Source organism: Glandiceps talaboti, chromosome 13 (genome assembly GCF_964340395.1).
Source record: "Glandiceps talaboti chromosome 13, keGlaTala1.1, whole genome shotgun sequence".
Taxonomy (NCBI): Eukaryota; Metazoa; Hemichordata; class Enteropneusta; family Spengelidae; genus Glandiceps; species Glandiceps talaboti.
In genome coordinates, this window is record NC_135561.1 from 1,374,110 (window position 1) to 1,394,527 (window position 20,418).

The window sequence follows — 20,418 nt, forward strand, 5'->3', positions numbered from 1 at the left end:
CGATCTAGGTTAGTGTAATCTGTTCACCTTATGAGATTCGCCAAGTTTTATTACAAAAGGGCGATGGATGTTTCAAAGATGGTAAATGTAATTTGCTAGTTAAACTTCAGTAATTGTACGTGTATTAATGTCGTACAGCTCGATTTAGTTTTAGTGGAGATTCACGACTAACCCTGGGCTTCGCATCACCGTTTCATAGCTGACCCCCACAGGCTACCTGTCCCGAATATATGCATGAACCGTTTATTGTTTTGATACTGAGAGGTATGACATGCAAAAATATACATGTACTAGTATACAATGATATTTTCTCTATTTTATCGATTAAGTAATATATCTATTGAGATCAGAAGTGCATATTTTTAATCAGCTCACACATCCATATAACACCAGAGGATGAGTGCATCCTTAAGTGTGCATTCTTAAGATCTAGCCTAAGTACTGAAAATCACTAATTATCACTAATAACTCATTACAATTACAAGCTATACGGTATTATCAAACTTGATGACACATGCACCTTGTTATCATTAATGTATGTACTAAATTACATTTTATTTAAAGTTTGCATTCTTAAGATATAACCTAATTACTGCAAAACCATTAATTATGTAAATAACTCATTAATATTGCAAAGGATAACAATAGGGTTGGATAGGTAACTGGATAAACATTCTGCTAATGAACACCTATACATAGTTTATCCACTTGCCTAACCATCTTTGCAATATATATCCTCATTTGGAAGTTGCTATGGGTGTGGCCTTGTTGCTAGGGCCAGGCATATGTAACACTGTCCAATTTTTATATGTTTATCCACATATGGCCCTTAATTCTATGTTTGCCATTGTAAAATCTTTAAAATGATTGGTCTGCAAGTCTGTTAAAAATTAAAAATAATTTTTTTTTAAAGATAGTAAGTTTATGAGTACCTGTTGGTGATACTTTCAATTCATAATCATATTTTAATATTCTGCATGACGTAGAAATGGCAAGTAAAGTCAGAAGGAACATTTGAATTGTTTGTTTTATTGAATTTGCCCAAATTTCAGCGATAAACAAATAATTTTCATTCAGATATGCACTCATGGGTTTCCTAACCCTGGCATAGAGGGCGTCAATTTAATTTTTTTCATCTAATTGAAGACATTTAGGGTCGTTTGGGTCATGAGAAACAGAATTAAGGCTGCCCTTACATATACCTACCAATTACTGTTATCTTTACAATATACGTAATGTTCTGACTGTTGCTGTGGACATGGTCTTGTTGGTAGGCATATTTGCATACATGTTTTGATATTTTTTTTTGCCTGACTAACCAAAAATGTTGTTATCTTTACAAAATATACTGGCATTGTTGGCTGTTGCTAAGGCCATATCAATGGAAGTTGACTATAATCACGGATTCATGGGTTTTCAATGCCTAACCAATGGTTAAGAATAGGGTCTTGGGGCCAAATTTTATTTTAGCCCCCTCAGACTAATTTTGAAGTTAAAAATTGCCAACATGTATTTTTTTATATGTGGTCCTATAATGAACGTAACCATATATGTTTCATAAAATTAACATGCATTTCACACGAAAACCCATATGCCCCTGCACTAAAACCAGTGAAAGTATTAAAAGTGTATCAGTGTATCCAGAGTGTATCACAAATCGAAATGGTACAGGGTAGCCTTATGACCTCGTTGCCATGACGACATACGATCTGCCAGTGAATTGTATGAAACATGTGAAAGTAGGACACGCAACCGGTAACCCTGCGTTCGGTTGTTCGGATCTCAGCAGTGGTCACTGAGTTTACCCATAGTGCCTGTCGTGTGTTCCTGTCGACGTTTTTGTCTCGGATTGAAGGCACTGGTAAGTTTATCTCTAAAAATATTAGTTTCTAAGCGCAGTCACCTGAGCTCAGGCAAACTGGATGACTAGACTACCGTACCCGGACCGTACTACTGATGTCTCTTGTCAGCGAAACTAAATATGGGCGTCAAAACAGACTTGAATTTTGAACTGCAGTTGAGCAGGCGTGCGCGTGCCTCTGTTCCTGTGTGTCCGAGATCCTATAGTATCTTCTATCGTCTATGAATTTGTAGCATGATAGCAGAACGACCGTCAATATGAAAAAACCCCATAAATACACAAATAATATACTCAGAATTACATCCTGCAAATCATACATTACAATTTACATGTCTGTGATGTCATGACATGATACCCAGTAAAACCAGTATGTAGGTATTCTATTTATCATTAGCACCATAATTATAGGATTTTACGAGTGCTCAACATGCAATGATCTGTCAGTAAAAGTAGGTGTGTGTATGTGTGTGTGCGTCATTTTCAAAACGGATTCATAAGACGGACGTAAACGCGGAAATTCCGGGAATCAGAATGGCGCTCGCCCAAAACCGGTCGGGCATGATATTTTGCCAGTGAAAGTTTGAACGGCGATAGTGGACAACTTTGAGCGATTACTCAGAGAAACAAGTATTTAATAGTTTCGGTTGAAAAGACTTTCACATATGGATTCGGTGTGCTATATGAAAGAATCACGTACATTTGAACTCGACCGGGTCCGACAACCAATACTTGCATGTATAAGTATGCACCTCAGGCACTATTCAATGTACGTACGTGACAATCAGCATAAAGTTGCCTACATTGTCGCAACTACCCGGATGAGAACAATAGTGGCTGAGAAGTAGGTCGCAACGTTCTGTCCTAGAAAACACAGGACATACACATTAGTCATTACTGTAAGCTAACGCTATGTACGAAGTTTGCTGGATTACATTAACGATGAAACAAATCTTTAAAAATTTGCGTCTATTTATCATAAAAAATGTCAATGATCGCTTAGGCTTCCGCATAAGGAACTTTTTTTTTCCGATATCATAATTGAAATTCAGCCCCAGTGTCTTATATTATTATAATCCGGTATCTAGCTGCAGCTTGTTATAGCGCCTTCTTGCGGCCGGACGATACAGTTGCGCTCGTTGTTGTGCTCTATTCGTACATATCCCAATTATCGCAAGCCAGCGTGTACATGCACACACAGAATGATAGAGGTGACTCAAACTTGATCAAAAGAGTCTCTGACCCCCCCCCCCTGAATTTATTGGTGTCCCAAAATTATGTCAATGCCATGGGATTTTTTATATCCTACTCTATGATAAAATTAATAAATACCTAGTGACTAGAGCTCTACCACCTACCTGACTTGATTCAACATATTTTTAATAGCTGTCAAAATGAAATATTTCACTATGAAAAAAAGTAACCATCTGTGACCCCAAGATCTAGAACCATGATATAGTTACAAACCATGCCCCTTTTGACATACATGTAGTTTGAGACCTCGGTCTTGGCATATCTAATCAGACGTAAACATAACATAATTTGACCTGGCATTCTTTCAAGTGGATATACACCCTCAACCCGAAGCATGGCTGTCAGCAAATAATACATAAATAAATATCTAGCTGTCGTCTGCCAGGATCAATATTTGATGAAATGTAAATAAATGAGCTTAACGACATAAACAGTGGACATTTTGATGGGCGGGGTATTTTTTCATGTTTTCAGAGGCTTGTAGTTAACTTTAATATCATCTGCTGATGTAGAATTACGATTCATTTCACAAAATATGTGACTGTAACTAAGTATGGATTCTTTATTTATCCAATTTGAAAGAACACAAAAAAGAACTAGTTACCTTGTGTTGTAGATGTCTTACATTATTGCGAAGGTAGGTGTGTGTAACACTGTAGGTGTGTGTGTGTGGTGGGGGGGGGGGGGTGAAACCATCAAAATTTGCCACATCGAAACTTGTCCAGTACAAACTAGCTTTATGATCTTGTACAATTTGCACAATTGAAATGTAGTTGATCACTAAACATGTATTGGTGAAAAACACCGCATGATGTTCTTTTTACACCCTTCACTGCTACTGGTAGTCCTAGTAACACAGACAGTCCTTGTTAGAAGTACTCACTTGATGACGTTTTGGAGAGTTGTGCCACTGGCAAGTTATGTCTGTCTCCGTCTCTTTGTCTTCCTGCACCTGTCTCTGTCTTTCAGAAAGCATTCTGTTTGCCTCCCACCCACCTTGTCTGTCTGTCTGTCTGTCTGTCCCTATCTCTCTCTCTCTCTCTCTCTCTCTCTCTCTCTCTATCTCTCTCGCTCTCTCTCTCTCTCTCTCTCTCTCTCTCTCTCTCTCTCTCTCTCTCTCTCTCTCTCTCTCTCTCTCTCTTCCTCCCCCCTCTCTCTCAGTATGTTGTCAATGTACTCATCATCGCACATTGTAAGTACATGTATTGTACATCACCATAAAACCGAATTGCTTCTTTACGGCAATAATCAAACGTTGTTATTAGAACGGGCAAATTTTCCTGGGTTATGTGAGAATAGTATAATTGTGATAAGCTTTACATATTACTATTTCTTCTTCTGCCATCACACTGCAGATATTTTATATACATTCCTTATATCATTAACAACGTTATTGTTCATGGACTTCAAATTCACAAACTTTAATATCTCTCCATCGGAGCCACAGAAAGTATTAAGTACAAGCTGTTAATGGTACAAGGATTTCGTAATTCTAAAGAATACACTTTTCTGTTTCACATTTTTGATGGTGTAAAATACTATGAAAACAATTGTTCCAGCGTGATACTGACACTGTGTGTTCTTTTCCAGCAGATTTACTACAGTGGCATTAAATCGGAGAGGGCATCTATTGGCTTTACAAGTGAAAACAAAAACTACTCTGACGATTGATTTGCTTGATTTCGTTTCCACGCGAAAAAACATACGATGGGTGCCAAAATTTGGCAGACGACAGTTTGGATTCTGCGCATACTATGTCTGGGAGGAGCATTTGTTTTCTGTTACAATGTAGATGTCCTACAGAAAAATATGGACGACCTATGGGAAATTCTACGTCATCACTGGTTTTATAGACTAGCATATTTCGAGACGTTTTTTGTTGTGTTGTACTACACTTCATTTCTATGGATACCATTTGCTATTGATTATAGTCATGTGTTCGATAGATTCAAGTTGGAACCAAAAGACAAGGTCCCCATACCATCACCACTTCAATTCATCGTAGAAGTGATTGTGTATGTATCTCCGCTGGCCGCTTTGGATACAATCATGGTGAAAAAATATGCAGGGGTAACAGAAGACGATTTGGTGGAACTACGCAAAAATTGGATACAGACGGAACGAATTTTACCAAAAGATCCCCCGGATGTGAGAATGGTAGTGTTTCATTTGATAGTTTCGCTGATTATTTACGACTTTCTGATCTTCATCCAACACTATATGCTTCATAGGAATCGGTGGCTCTATGATAATATCCATGCCTGTCACCATAACCATCACAGAGGGTTGCATATTAGAGTCACTAATAATCTAAATATTATAGAGAGAGTTTCAATTGTCTTGACGGCAAATTTCGCATTGAAGGTGATCGGTAGTCATCCTTTCACACGTACTTTATTTATTCCATTTTTTGTCACTTTGTTGTCTGACAGCCACATGGGATACGACTTTCCATGGTCATATGATAAAATCCTACCGATGAGCATCATGGGAGGGGCCAAAGCACACCACTCACATCATATCAGTGGTACTAAAAACTTTCAACCGTTTTTCACCTATATTGATAAGGTTATTCTAAAACGCATGTTGAAATCTGAGCATGTTGACTAAAATAGAGTTGATGAGTAAAGACACATGCATGCACTAAACATTGAAATAACTACCACAGAGATTTTAAAGACGGTGAATTGTTACTAGTTCCTGTGATTTGAAGACAAAAGAATCCAGAAAAGTGGAGAGAGAGAGAGAGAGAGAGAGAGAGAGAGAGAGAGAGAGAGAGAGAGAGAGAGAGAGAGAGAGAGAGAGAGAGAGAGAGAGAGAGAGAGAGAGAGAGAGAGAGAGAGAGGGAGGGAGGGAGAGAGAGAGAGAGAGAGAGAGAGAGAGAGAGAGAGAGAGAGAGAGAGAGAGAGAGAGAGAGAGAGAGAGAGAGAGAGAGAGAGAGAGAGAGAGAGAGAGAGAGAGAGAGAGAGAGAGAGAGAGAGAGAGAGAGGGAGAGAGAGAGAGAGAGAGAGAGAGAGAGAGAGAGAGAGAGAGAGAGAGAGAGAGAAAGAAAGAGAGAGAAAGAGAGAGAGAGAGAGAGAAAGAGAGAGAGAGAGAGAGAGAGAGAGAAAGAGAGAGAGAGAAAGAGAGAGAGAGAGAAAGAGAGAGAGAGAGGGAAAGAGAGAGAAAGAGAGAGAGAGAGAGAGAGAGAGAGAGAGAGAGACAGACAGACAGACAGACAGAAGGGGGATGTTTAATTTAGAGAATCAACACTAGTATTTAAACAAATCATACAACGTAAATAAAACTGATTTATAGATTTATATCATATAAATCAGTTTTATTTACATTGTATGATATTTACAAAGTATTGATACAAAAAACTTCAAATGTTCAAGTTACCTGTAAGTTGGTGAATTATGACAAATGTTATTGTTTGTTATAACTTATTGCACAGTTAGATAAATGATAAGAAGAATGACAGTACAGACTTAGATCTAACATTCACAGCGTTGGTTAGTTATTTACTATCAGGCTTGTTTTTTGATAGTGTACTCTCATCTATCCTTTTTGCAAAGTCTGACTCAACATAATATACTTTGGTGATCGCCATTATTAAGCTCGATAGCAAAGTTTCTGTGCTATCTCACCACTTGATGTACCATATGTACAAAGCACATCAACCATGTGACTTTACGTCACAGATTTATCATAGTAGAAGTGGATATTTTTGTGTTTATATTTTCATTTCTGTTATGTTCGACAGATTTATTTTCAGTTTGTTCCACAATCAAAAGTACGAACGCACATAACGTAAATCGAAAGTGATTTGTATCTTTGTTAGAATATCAATAATACCTCTTAGTTATGTTTTGCATTTCTGAAGTTTGGAGGTTAATAGATTCCTGATGTAAATGTGTTCTTGTAAATGTTACCCATATACATTGCTATTATTATAATAAATGAATTCTAACTAACAAAACAAACGTGTTGTGGTGTTGTGAGTGTGTGTATGTGTATGTTTGTTTGACCATAGAACCTACACAAGTGTAGGGTTCATGGTTTGACACTGTATGTGTCAACGCACTGTGCGCGCACATGCACGAACGAGTTTTATGTCTGGATTTGTCTTGTCCTGGAAACACCTATAAATATACTATTAATAAAGTGACGTGGTAGCTGTGATGTGTACTATTTTTGTACACAAGGTACCATGCTTTTCACAATATTGCTACATATATCTGATGTATTCAGTTTTATAAAACCATATTGTAGCAATGAAATGACATTGTAACAAGGCTGAGGGATGTTATACGTTGTCACCGTAAGCCACTGTTGATTGTCAGGCTTGGTCGGTGTGAGGTATGTTCAACTTGTCTTTTTCTGATTCTGATTTCGGGACTTTAATGTGGTGGCGGTGGTTGAACGGAGAAGTGGTTTATCAAACAGACGCCCCCAACGTCTGTAGCCTGCCTATGGGTCTGTGGTAAATGTGTCAGTAGAAAAACGTTTTAATACAGAAAAGTTGCAGCAAGTGAATATAATCTAGTAGACACGCGACAGTTTGGTCTTTTTTTAGCTAGACATGGTTGAAAGGTGTTGAAGCATACATCACAGTGAGTCAAAAGTCAACGTGTAGTGTAGTGTAGTGTAGTGTACAGTACAAAGGCACCCACACATTTTATTCGAATTGAAACAGCCGTGAGTTGTAATTCAATGTACATCAAAGTATTAAAATGTTGTTTGGCCTTATATACAAGCATGGAAGTATTTTTATGATACGATTTATCTTGTAATGGCCAAATTCATCATCGTGCTTGTTTAAAACAAACAACAATAAGGACAGTGTCAGTTTTACAGTGTGAGATAAATGTATTGGTCTTGGAACCTATACAATGCATGTTGTTTGAACCAAAATGTCACGCGACATTCTGATAACCACACCAGCTAGCAGTTTATTGGTACATTATGACATTGGGCTTCTCTCTTTCATGTCCTAGGCGTGGACGAGTAAGGTCCACTTCTGACGTGACACGCTCATGACAAACACATCACATCACATCACATCACATGCAGGGCATACTTAGAAGACGATCACCACCATGCAGTTTGACGACATTTTAAAGGATTTGGGGGAATTCGGACGATATCAGAAATGGATATACTTCTTAATTTGTATGTCAGCCATTCCATCAGCTATGGTCCAAGTAGGAAACAGTTTTTTAAGTGCATCGGATGACCATTACTGTAGGGTATATGGTAACCAAACTTACGACACATCATCACCTTTGACGAACTGTACAATTCCATACACATATAGTGATGATTCCTGGGATATGTGTACACGTTATGATCTGAATATGTCGGGAGGAATCTCACGAGAATTGTGTTATCCAAGGACAGGTACCATAGACTGTGATGATGGGTGGGTATATGACAGATCAACTTATGAAAACACGGTAGTCTTTGAGGTAAGTATAGTAACCATATCTAGACTTTAAAACCGAATGGAAGTCATGAAAATACCTTTAATTAAGTATTTATGATTTATACGATCTTTGACCTACTTTAATTGGTAATCAAATGACTAATTATTAGATGACGTCATTGTCCCATCCATTGAAATTCAGTTTCACCCAACTATTAACCGTTTATCTGTTCACTTGTTTTTGTAACACATTTACCCTTTGCGTTTTTCCCAATTAGCAACTATCTATCTGTAAAGGATCCCGGCGGCTGGACTTTATACACGCATTCATTTTGTAGACAATGTACAAATTTCAAAAACTTTGCTCGGACTGTTCAGAGTCGAGTACGGCATGACTATAGTGCTAAAACCGTTTTGAGTCCTGGTTAGACCCTTAGATTCCATTATGAACAACCACTATACGGTAATTGCCATACCTTGGTCTTCAACACTACAATTTTCATTTGCGTTCAAATGTGATATAGTAACACATAATGAAGATATTTTGCGACGCATCTATGTTTTAAGGAAAAAATCAAAGCAAATCTCTGTTTTCTAACTTTAACAAAAATGTCAGATAAATTGAGGGTGTAAAGCTCAGAGTTCAGACTCATAATATACATAGACACCCAGTTATCATTTTGTGTAAATATCGGAAAATAGGTCAACATATACAATTTTAGGTTGTCCTAGTGATGCAACGACCCTGGGAAATGACCATGTATGTATGTATGTATGTATGTATGTATGTATGTATGTATGTATGTATGTATGTATGTATGTATGTGTGTATGTATGTATGTATGTATGTATGTATGTATGTATGTATGTATGTATGTATGTATGTGTGTGTGTATGTCTGTGTGTGTGTGTATGTATGTATGTATGTATGTATGTATGTATGTGTGTATGTATGTGTGTGTGTATGTGTGTATGTATGTATGTATGTATGTATGTATGTATGTATGTATGTATGTATGTATGTGTGTATGTATGTATGTATGTATGTATGTATGTATGTATGAATGTATGTATGTATGTATGTATGTATGTATGTATGTATGTATGTCTATCTGTCTGTAAATTACCATACTTACTGTATCCTTGTCTCGTTATCTCATCTTTGAAGCTTTTGTCATTTCGCAGGGTATAGTAAATGAGTTATATGTAAGCGATGTAACCAAACAAACAAACAAGCAAACAAACAGACAAATAAACAAACACACACACACACATACACACACACATACACACACACACACACACACACACACACACAGCCCCAAAAAGGACTAGGCATGCATGCCAGTGAGAACTGAAACAAGTACTCCAATAAAATGTGTTTTATTTTGTAAAATACAATTTCATCAAAATCAATAAGAATAAGATAAGAGAAGTGTCATTTTGATAATGCGAGATAAATGTATTGGATTAAAAATGACTATTTATAATGTAAACAGCTGTTGAGTTCTCACCAGTATACTTATGATGGTAGTACTTTATTAAATAAAGGTCAATTGATAAATACGTATACCTATACCATTTCATTGGTACATTCATCAACACAATGTACAGGGCATGGGGTTTCCTAGGGCGACTAAGGTTCATTTTATGAAACACTCGATCACACAAACTCAACGCGCCACTTGCAGAACATTTTGAGAAGACAATCACCACCATGCAGTTTGACGACATTTTAAAAGAGTTGGGGGAATTCGGACGATATCAGAAATGGATATACTTCTTAATTTGTATGGCTGCCATTCCGTCAGCTTTTGTGAATTTAGGAAACAGTTTTTTAAGTGCATCGGATGACCATTACTGTAGGGTATATGATAACCAAACTTACGACACATCATCACCTTTGACGAACTGTACAATTCCATACACATATAGTGATGATTCCTGGGATATGTGTACACGTTATGATCTGAATATGTCGGGAGGAATCTCACGAGAATTGTGTTATCCAAGGACAGGTACCATAGACTGTGATGATGGGTGGGTATATGACAGATCAACTTATGAAAACACAGTAGTCTATGAGGTAAGAATATATATATTAGTGTGAATGTTAACGGCTCTACCACTGAATTTATTACCCGATAGCGTCATTCATTCATTCATTCATTCATTCATTCATTCATTCATTTTTTCGACTAATAAACCGTCCATTTCAAAAGTTCACCATTTCTTTACTCGTTGTGGTCGAACATTTTTAAAATCATCTGTATGTATTAAAGGTCTTTGCTCTTGTAGACAATGCGTAACTTAAACTTTGTTCGGAGTACAGCTAGCTTAAACTTGTCTCTGGTGTGTTCAAACTATGTCATAACATTGGGTCCCTAGATTCTGTTACGTGCAACTACACTGAGTCAATTGATATATACGTTCTTCTACAAAACAACAATTTGTATTACATATACATGTACTTGTAAATCTTATTTAGCTAAGCAAACTGCACACAGATATTAAATCTAAAGTGGCCTTTATATTTTTAAGTGTGAGTGTCAACCAAAAATGTTAATAATACTAACGAAAAATAACAAAATATGTCGCGTTGTTTCTTAACTTTACTCGACAAGGTCAGTTAAGCCAAGACAGAGTTTGGAGCCATGACACGCATACAGATAAATGGTTATCATTCTGTGTAAATTAATCAACATATACAAGTTATGGTTGTCATAGTGCTTCATCGAATGTTGGCCTACGGTGATACTCCCTTCATGCTTCTTATTTTCTGATTTTGTATACGTGTAATACTGTAAATATGTTCTCTATGTTCACGTATATATAAATATGTATGTGTGTATGTATGTATGTATGTATGTATGTATGTATGTATGTATGTATGTATGTATGTATGTATTTATTGATGGTTACTATAGTTACTCTCAGACCAGAGAGTTACTGAATTCTTGAGTCTTGACCTGATCTTCGAAGCGTTGGTCATTTCCCAGAGGGTAGTAAATGTCATCATTTTCCCCAATATTTCATAAATTATGCATGAGGAGTTCTCTTGTGATTTGTTGTGACTAAACCCCTTAGATTACTTGAATCTTCCTGGGCTGAATGAAGGAAAATGTCGAAAATAATTCATATTTATATGTCCCCAAAGTAGAGACACAGGTTGAGTAAAGTATCTTGAACTGGTCATTGACTTTAGGGTGACTTGTACAAGTGCAAAACCCTTTCTCCCACTCATCATATCTTCGGCTGAACGAAGACAAATATTGGAAAATAATATTTAAGTTAGTGTATATAGTGTATTGTGTACACTGGTATTAGTCGAGAATTTAATCATGGTTACAAACTTAACCACTTTAAGGACGGTTTTTACTTTTCGTTAAAGTGCTTGGAATGAGTCATCCAGTCCACGTGCCACACAACCTAGACGTTAATGATGACGTTGATCTAAGTACTTTGAATGTTTATCTTTTAGACCTTAGTATAATATCGTATCACACTATAGTAGCCTATGTATGGCTTATCATCTGAATCAACAGATGTGTATTCTCATCACCACGTGGAATAGTATTAAATGTGTCTGAAAACATATATTTGGGAATCTAGCAGCTGATAACGTGACCTCTATATTACTTTTAAAAAAATAGAAGGCAAAATATTATTCATGTTGTATCAAAAGGAGAGGAGGAAGGGGGCGGATTTAAAAGAAAATAAACATACAAATCATTGTCCCAAAGAACTATGAGAGTTTTTCTGCATATTGTGTTTGGAAATACTCACTAGGGTGGTGTCTGCGTCAAGGTCAATAGATACATTCATATACGCCCTTTACATAACCCAATTGACTCACTAACCGTACACACACATACATACATACATACACATATACATACATACATACATACATACATACATACATGCATGCATGCATGCATGCATGCATGCATACATACATACATACATACATACATACATACATACATACATACATACATACATACATACATACATACATACATACATACATACATACATACATACATACAGCCAGACAGCCAGCCAGCCAGCCAGACAGACAGACAGACAGACAGACAGACAGACAGGGGGAAATAGAGACATAGGGAGAGAGAGAGACAGAGGGAGCGAGAGAAAGAGAGAGAGAGAGAGAGAGAGAGGGGGGGGGTAATGTGTACACGAGAGAATCAACACTAGTGTTTATACTATTGGCGTCAGTTACAAATCATACAATGTAAATAAAACTGATTTATAGATGTATCATATTTACAAAGTATTGATACAAAAAACTTCAAATATTTACCTGTAATTTGGTGAATTATGAAAACCATTATTATTGTTTGTTAACTTATTGCACAGCAAGATAAATCATAAGAAGAATGATAATACAGACTTACATCATACACAGTGTCGGTACGCTCATCTATCTTTTTTCTGCAAAATCATTTACCCTTTGTAACGTTTAACTTTTAAACTGAATAGCTATAGATTTATACAGGAGGAATTTACTACAACTTGCTATTTCAAGTGTTTTCTTCCCATATTGAGAGCCGGAGATAAAAAGTATTGGTATATGGCTTAAAGCATAGACCCTACACCAGTTCAAGTCATTAATCTATCAAACAAAGGTAAAAGTAAATCAGTTGGACCCCTTTAGTTAGCGAACGAAAGTAAGCCATTTTGATCCCTTCAGTTAGCAACAATGATTTAAGCTCCTTGGGCCAGTTCATTTGTTGCACTGCCACTGTATCCCGGCAAGAACCTGTATACCCTTTTCGGCTATATTCACCGAACAATACAAATCTAGTGTTTATGTATATGGTCTGTGTATCACGTGGTGTATATATGGTCTGTATATCACGTGGCGTATGTCGAAAAACAGAGTTCTTAAGGACCTGCTGAAGTGTTCCTACTCTCACCTATCATAAACTGGGTCAGTTGATATGACAAAACAAGATGGATATATATTTGTGATGGGTATATGAAGTGGATAAATTGATTTGTGTTTTTGAAAAAATAATTATTTATATGCTGACCTGCAACCTATAGATTCATGTACAGTATCACGTGGTGTCGACGAATAATAGGCATATTGATTTTCTAGCCTGTAAACTCCGACCTAATACTACATGTGATTAGTGATCAATACGTGACTCTTTTTAAGGTCATTTTGGGACATAAGCTGAACTAATGATGTCATGACCTATGATGCAACTGCATTAACATGTTACATTATTACTTATCTTATCAGTGTAGCCATGGTGATCAGATAGCTCTTTTGTTCAGGGCTAATTTTTTCTGTAGTCTTTGACAAACAATTTTATTTTTCTCCGAATCGTCCATGGGCCTTTAAAAAGGTACATCTGTATTGGATCTAAATACAACCAAAGAAAACGAACTAAAACAGAATTACAAAAAGTAAATAAATATACAGACAACAAAAAACGAATAGATTGAACCCTCTAGGTATAGTAGTCGTTACCATTAGGTAGTGAAAGAATGTATCTGAAGTTGATATGCATCAACTGTTTTGATGAGAAGTAAGTCTAAATTTGATACTGTAGCTAGATACAAACACTCTGATGTAAAACAGAAATTTGTAAGAACTGATTCTTTAGCAGAACAACTGTTGATTGGAATGAACAACCCCATCTGTTATTGAATCAACCTCGAAATGATCTTTCAAAACAAACCAATTCTCAGTCGTATTCCTAACTTTATCTTTAATTCTTAATTGGCGTGATACTCTTGAGGCCAATGAAAATCACTTTAACCAGATCCAGACCCGAGTTGTCCTAATGCCAGACCTCTCAGTCCTACCACTAGTCTTGCTGCTAGACGTTCGGGCTTTCTTTCGATACTATAAGCGAACGAAGTTCGCAGTGAGGGCTTGGATGTTCCATCCTCGATAGCGATGTTCGGTCGTGTGTCGTATTCTATCGGAAGAACATCCGAGAGGTCTAGCAGATAGACTATCCTACCACTAGAAATCAGTAAAATGTGCAACTTTTTTGTATGTAATGAACTATGTTATATCAATGCATTCTGTTATACAGCCCGTTTCATGTTAGTGTTCACTGGCCCTGTTTGATACAACCATGCAGAAACCAATCACACACTGCACATGCTACTACACTTTAAAACAGCAAGATTGAATGAATATAGTTGCTTGCGACATTTTGCCTAAATAAAATGTAATATAGCATGCAGACATCAAAACATTGGTGCCTATGTGTCTGCATCTCGTTGCGGTATGTTAATTACATTTTATGGTTTGTTTCATTTTACTAGATTAAATGTAGCAAGAAATTGTCATCCTGGAAAAGTGTAAAATATGCAGTTTTCTCATCGGTTTATATGCCTAGTTCAATATCAAATACAGCCAGTGAACATTGTTATGAAACGAGCAGTAAAAACACTTTTTCATGTAGTATATGCAGTTTTCTCATTGGTTTATGTGTGGTTCAACATCAAAAACAACCAGTGAACATTGATATGAAACCGGCAGTAAAAATTGTCCCAAAACCTACATACTTTACCTCAACAACCTTTGGTCATATGGATGAGAAATGGGTATTCATTTTGAATTTTGAATTGAATTTGTATTATTAAATGTCGTTCTACTTGAAAAAATAATGTGAAACAACACAGACCAAGTCCGCATTTATAATTTATTAAATTACAAAAAAAAATTAAAACGGCGTGATTAAAAAAGTGTAAAATGTTTGGTATTGTACGTATACTATACGTCCATGTAGCAAACATGCTGTTTAGCTGTTGCAGTTTATTGAGATACAAATGCGGACTTGGTATAAAAATCATTCTGCTATACAATTGGGTATATGTGACCTTAAATATATATTTCTCAGCCCTACATTTAAAAGAGCAGGCAGATAGTACTACAAGTTGGATTATCTTTCTTGAGATAAGTGTTATGTTGAATTTGTTGCCATTTTATTTTGGAACCACTCCCATAAACTTCATGAGTTTTGATGTCTCTGTAATTACAGTTTGACTTGGTTTGCACCAAGGATTGGATGAAACAGTTATCGAAGTCAATTGTACCGGCTGGTAATCTGGTGGGGGCGCTCGTCTGTGGGCAGGTGGCAGATTTGTAAGTACATTTATAAAAATACAGCAACTTACCATTCATTTCAAACAATATAGTCAAATACTATCACCGATAAAAGTATCAAAACAACGTCTGGTAATGCTACAGCCAAACCTTAGTGATATCAAATGGTCAATGTTTATTTTCTTTCAGATTTGGAAGGAAACCCACGTTTTTCATCTCGTTGGTTATGGCTTTTGTTGTAGCAGTTTCTGCCTCACTTTCACCAAGCTATGGTTTTTTCGTCGTATGTCAATTTTTACTTGGTGTTTCTTCAACAGGAATGTTCCTGGTTGGTTTTGTTTTAGGTATGGATTACAAAAAAAGACATTCTTATAACGAAAATGACGTATGTATGTATGTATGTATGTATGTATGTATGTATGTATGTATGTATGTATGTATGTATGTATGTATGTATGTATGTATGTATGTATGTATGTATGTATGTATGTATTTGTGTGTGTGTGTATGTATGTATGTATGTATGTATGTATGTATGTATGTATGTATGTATGTATGTATGTATGCATGCATGCATGCATGCATGCATGCATGCATGCATGCATGCATGCATGCATGCATGTATGTATGTATGTATGTATGTATGTATGTATGTATGTATGTATGTATGTATCCATGCATGCATGCATGCATGCATGCATGCATGCATGCATGCATGCATGCATGTATGTATGTATGTATGTATGTATGTATGTATGTATGTATGTATGTATGTATGCATGTGTATGTATGTATGTATGTATGTGTGAATGAATGAACGTACGTACGTAGGAGTGAAGAAATAATGAACAGAACAGTCCTGGTAAATAAATTAAATCTCGACGTTTCGATGAATATTCCTTAACAAAGGATACAAGGCAAAATATCAGAAGGTTGCCACCTGACACTATATCTGTGTGTTATACCATTATATCGTACATTATGTGTATGTATGACATAAAATACAGAGGCACAGTATTAATAATTGAGATATCCATTTCTTTGTTACATTTTTTATTTCTCTCTGAAACTTGTAGGAGTCGAACTGGTTGGCGTTGAATACAGAACACTCTGTGGTATCGTCATCGAAATCTTCTTTGCGATTGGCTACATGTTATTGGCTATAATAGCAGGAGCTGTCGATGGCAATTGGCGAAAAATACAGTTGATTGGTGGCCTTATATGTATTATATTTCTACCGTATTACTGGCAAGTATTTCAGAGAGAGAGAGAGAGAGAGAGAGAGAGAGAGAGAGAGAGAGAGAGAGAGAGAGAGAGAGAGAGAGAGAGAGAGAGAGAGAGAGAGAGAGAGAGAGAGAGAGAGAGAGAGAGAGAGAGAGAGAGAGAGAGAGAGAGAGAGAGAGAGAGAGAGAGAGAGAGAGAGAGAGAGAGATGCGCGCTTGTGAAATCATGCCTATGTTTACGTTAATACCCAAATCGTAAAATTGCACTACCTACCAATAGGTTAATATCAGAATCCGTAAGATGGCTACTGCTGAAGGGCAAGTACGACCAGGCAGAGGAGATTTTGACTAAAGCAGCAAAAGTTAACAAAGTCGAATTAAGATCTGATTTATTCAAGGAAGAACGGGAACTTAAAGAAGAAAAATTGGATGAAAAGAATGAAGAAGCGGCGGTAAAAATCTGATTGCTTTTCATCTCTTTTCTATGTCGACTTACCATGTTTACGCGTATAAAGTTGAAACAGAATTACTATGTAAATATTTATCAATCACCAATGAATTATGGTCAGTTTTAGTATGTTGCAGAAATACGTACACTTTTCATGATAAAGACTTTAAGCAAATTCTTGAATATTCGTTAAGTGTTCATTAATTGCAGGATACAGCTATAGTAATATATATGGAGCGGAAATGTGAAGCGCCATCAACGATTACATTGCACTATTTCGGGTCTTTATAGTTTCTTTTCCGAGCAGTGTGATATTACATGTTATTACATGTTTTGTCGATTGAGGGGGCTTATTTTTTCGTTTTTGCATGCATTTTTTTTCTTATTACCTAGAATAAAAACAAAACTCATCAGTCTGGCGAAAAAACTCCTCTTATAACAGTAGCAGGCAGGGTAGAGTATAATGTTTACTTTAATATTTCACGAAGAATTTTTTTCATTTGAGATTCAAAAAACCTTGTTTGAAATAATAAATTTATTTCATCCTCTCCACAGACTGAAAATCATACCATGGCGGATTTATTCAAAACTCCAAATTTGCGAATAAGGACTTGCAATATATGTTTTAATTGGTAGGTAGCAACGATATTACACAGGGCGCCACCCACGGCAACATATTTTCAGAAAATATGTTGCCGTGGATGGCGCCCATCCATGGCAACATTATTTTCAGAAAACAAAGTTTCTATTACTGCTGAGCTCTCTCAGGGCAGAGGGCGCACTATTCACGATATCACTAAGGCCTCTGGGAAGGAAAATGACTGATGACGACATTGTTTGGAGGGAAATTTCTGTTAAAATTTCTGAACACCGGAGGCGCTGGATTGGATGATGGATAAATCCAGCAAATATGTATTCTGTATTTGTGTCAGATCGGGTGAAAATTCAGTTTCATCGACCTGAGGGGTGTCATCACATTTTTTTTTTAAATGGAGGGGGGGGGGGGGAAGTAAACAACGCCAATGATGTTTGCGTAATGAAACATTTCAAAAATCTATTTTGACAGGTTTACCAATAGTTTTGTTTATTATGGCTTATCACTAAACACAGACCAGTTGGGAGTTAATCCTTACGTAGCATTTCTGGTTTCTGGTGCAGTGGAGATTCCAGCTTATCTTTCATGTTGGTGGTTACTTGATAAAGTTGGCCGTCGTTGGTTACTCTGTTCCTATATGGTGCTGGGTGGACTTGCATTGATACTAAGTGTTCCTCCAGGTAATCAGCGTTATTTACTGCTATGGCTTGGCGCCATTTCCAACCCTTTATAGTGCTAGAAATTGTGAATTTTTTAATGCTATGGCTTGGCGCCATTTCCAACCCTTTATAGTGCTAGAAATTGTGAAATTTTTACTGCTATGGCTTGGCGCCATTTCCAACCCTTTGCAATGCTAGAAATTATGAAATTTTTACTGCTATGGCTTGGCGCCATTTCCAACCCTTTGCAGTGCTAGAAATTATGAAATTTTTACTGCTATGGCTTGGCGCCATTTCCAACCATTATTAGTGCATGAAATTAAGAATCTGATATGGCTTGTCTCTATTTCCCACCCACTATAGCATAGATAGTGAAAGCGTTAAGGGTGTTGATGTATGTCCATCATTGGTTATCATAATACTACATTGATTACCACCTATTTACCTACTAGTGGAATTTATTTGTGAAAAGATGCAGTTCTCCATATTTTAAAACTGTACACAAAGTTGTGTTGGATTTTGGATTGTTCATAAATCATATGTCCCTGAATATGTAATGTAATACATACTACAAGATTTATTTGAATTTTTTGAAATTAGATTTTTATGATTATCAAATGTATCTCTCTTATTAGAAAGTGCCACTCTTGGAGCTGCTTTGGCATCTGTTGGAAAATTTTTCATAGCTGGTTCTTTTGCCATAGTGTATGTCTTCTCTGCCGAAATTTATCCAACCTGTGTCAGGTAAAGTAAATTTATTCTTTTTTATTTGATTAAACCGTTTTTTCATTCCAAGGGGGATTCTACACTTCTTATTTATTCTGTGTCGCTATAAATTTTTATCTTTGCTGTTTAGTAATTGTGGTAGTGTAAATATGGCTTGTATTATATTGTGTTCGTTCTGTTTCAGAAACGCGGGGATGGGGCTATCTTCAACCTTTGCTCGTGTTGGTAGTATTATATCACCATTCATTATGTTGTTAATCGATGTTTGGCATCCTTTGCCATATCTCATAATGGCGTTAACATCCATAGCGGCCGGTCTACTTGCATTGTTTTTACCGGAAACTCTCAAAGAAGAACTACCAGAAACGCTGGAGGAAGGGGAGATATTTGGAACGTATGTAAAACACACTATATAACATGACCTTATAAGGACATCACAATTTCGAGATACTCAATGATTGGTCCAGGAGTAGCTGGCCACGTGATATCTTATATTTGTGAAAGACAACGGGTAGTTTATAGTTACATTTTCCTTTCTAATTAATATTAAGAATGTAAAAAACAGAGGAAATTGGATGCAAACATAAACACTAGTGCGAAAAAAGTAGCATACATCAAGAGGGCAACGGATCGGGATTAGTTAATTACTACAAAAGTTGGAGGACAAAGATTTGAAATTTGATTTTGATAATCAATCGCATGGTACTTCATCAACTTAAACAAATGTTTACTGTTGCCTTAACTCTCTAAATAATCTCATATATTGAATATTAAAATCTATATACACACATACCTGATATCACTTCTCGTAAATATTTTATCAATGATCCTGGGCTGATTCACTTGTTTTATCAAAATTGAATGTTTGAAAATAAAAACAAACCCCAAATAGTAGTGTAGAATAATCAATACACAACACAATTTTTAATCTGATAATTTATATCATTGTATATCTCTGAGATCTTTGATATTTTTTTTTTTTACAGAAAATTGTGGAAAGAGCGAAATAAAGAAAGAGAAAAGGCTGAAGAACAGCCAGAAACAGCTGACGCCCAATACCAGGTTGATATGGACTTGGAAGAAGAAACAGGTGATAGAGATGTCATTCCAATGTCAGACGGTTTCGTCAACCAAAACTTTGTAGAAGACTAA

The 20,418-nt window shown here is 36.4% G+C and overlaps 2 protein-coding genes across 3 annotated transcripts; both read left to right on the top strand.

Annotated features, from left to right (window-relative positions):
- The first annotated feature begins 1,734 nt into the window (after window positions 1-1,734).
- Window positions 1,735-5,845, top strand: LOC144445051 (cholesterol 25-hydroxylase-like). 2 transcript variants are annotated; one of them, XM_078134601.1, is made up of 2 exons: window positions 1,735-1,861; window positions 4,706-5,845. In XM_078134601.1, the coding sequence occupies exon 2, from the start codon at window positions 4,820-4,822 to the stop codon at window positions 5,720-5,722; it is 903 nt and encodes a 300-aa protein (XP_077990727.1). In that variant the 5' UTR covers window positions 1,735-1,861; window positions 4,706-4,819; the 3' UTR covers window positions 5,723-5,845. The 2 variants fall into 2 exon arrangements, with proteins under 2 accessions (XP_077990727.1, XP_077990728.1); XM_078134602.1 differs by having other exon boundaries at window positions 1,825-1,861; window positions 4,703-5,845.
- Window positions 5,846-10,236: 4,391 nt separating this feature from the next.
- LOC144444872 (organic cation transporter protein-like) lies at window positions 10,237-20,418 on the top strand. The gene is made up of 10 exons (XM_078134422.1): window positions 10,237-10,605; window positions 15,551-15,654; window positions 15,805-15,959; window positions 16,692-16,863; window positions 17,119-17,284; window positions 17,842-17,918; window positions 18,353-18,561; window positions 19,176-19,284; window positions 19,451-19,660; window positions 20,253-20,418. Exons 1-10 carry the CDS (start codon window positions 10,237-10,239, stop codon window positions 20,416-20,418), a joined length of 1,737 nt encoding a protein of 578 aa, XP_077990548.1.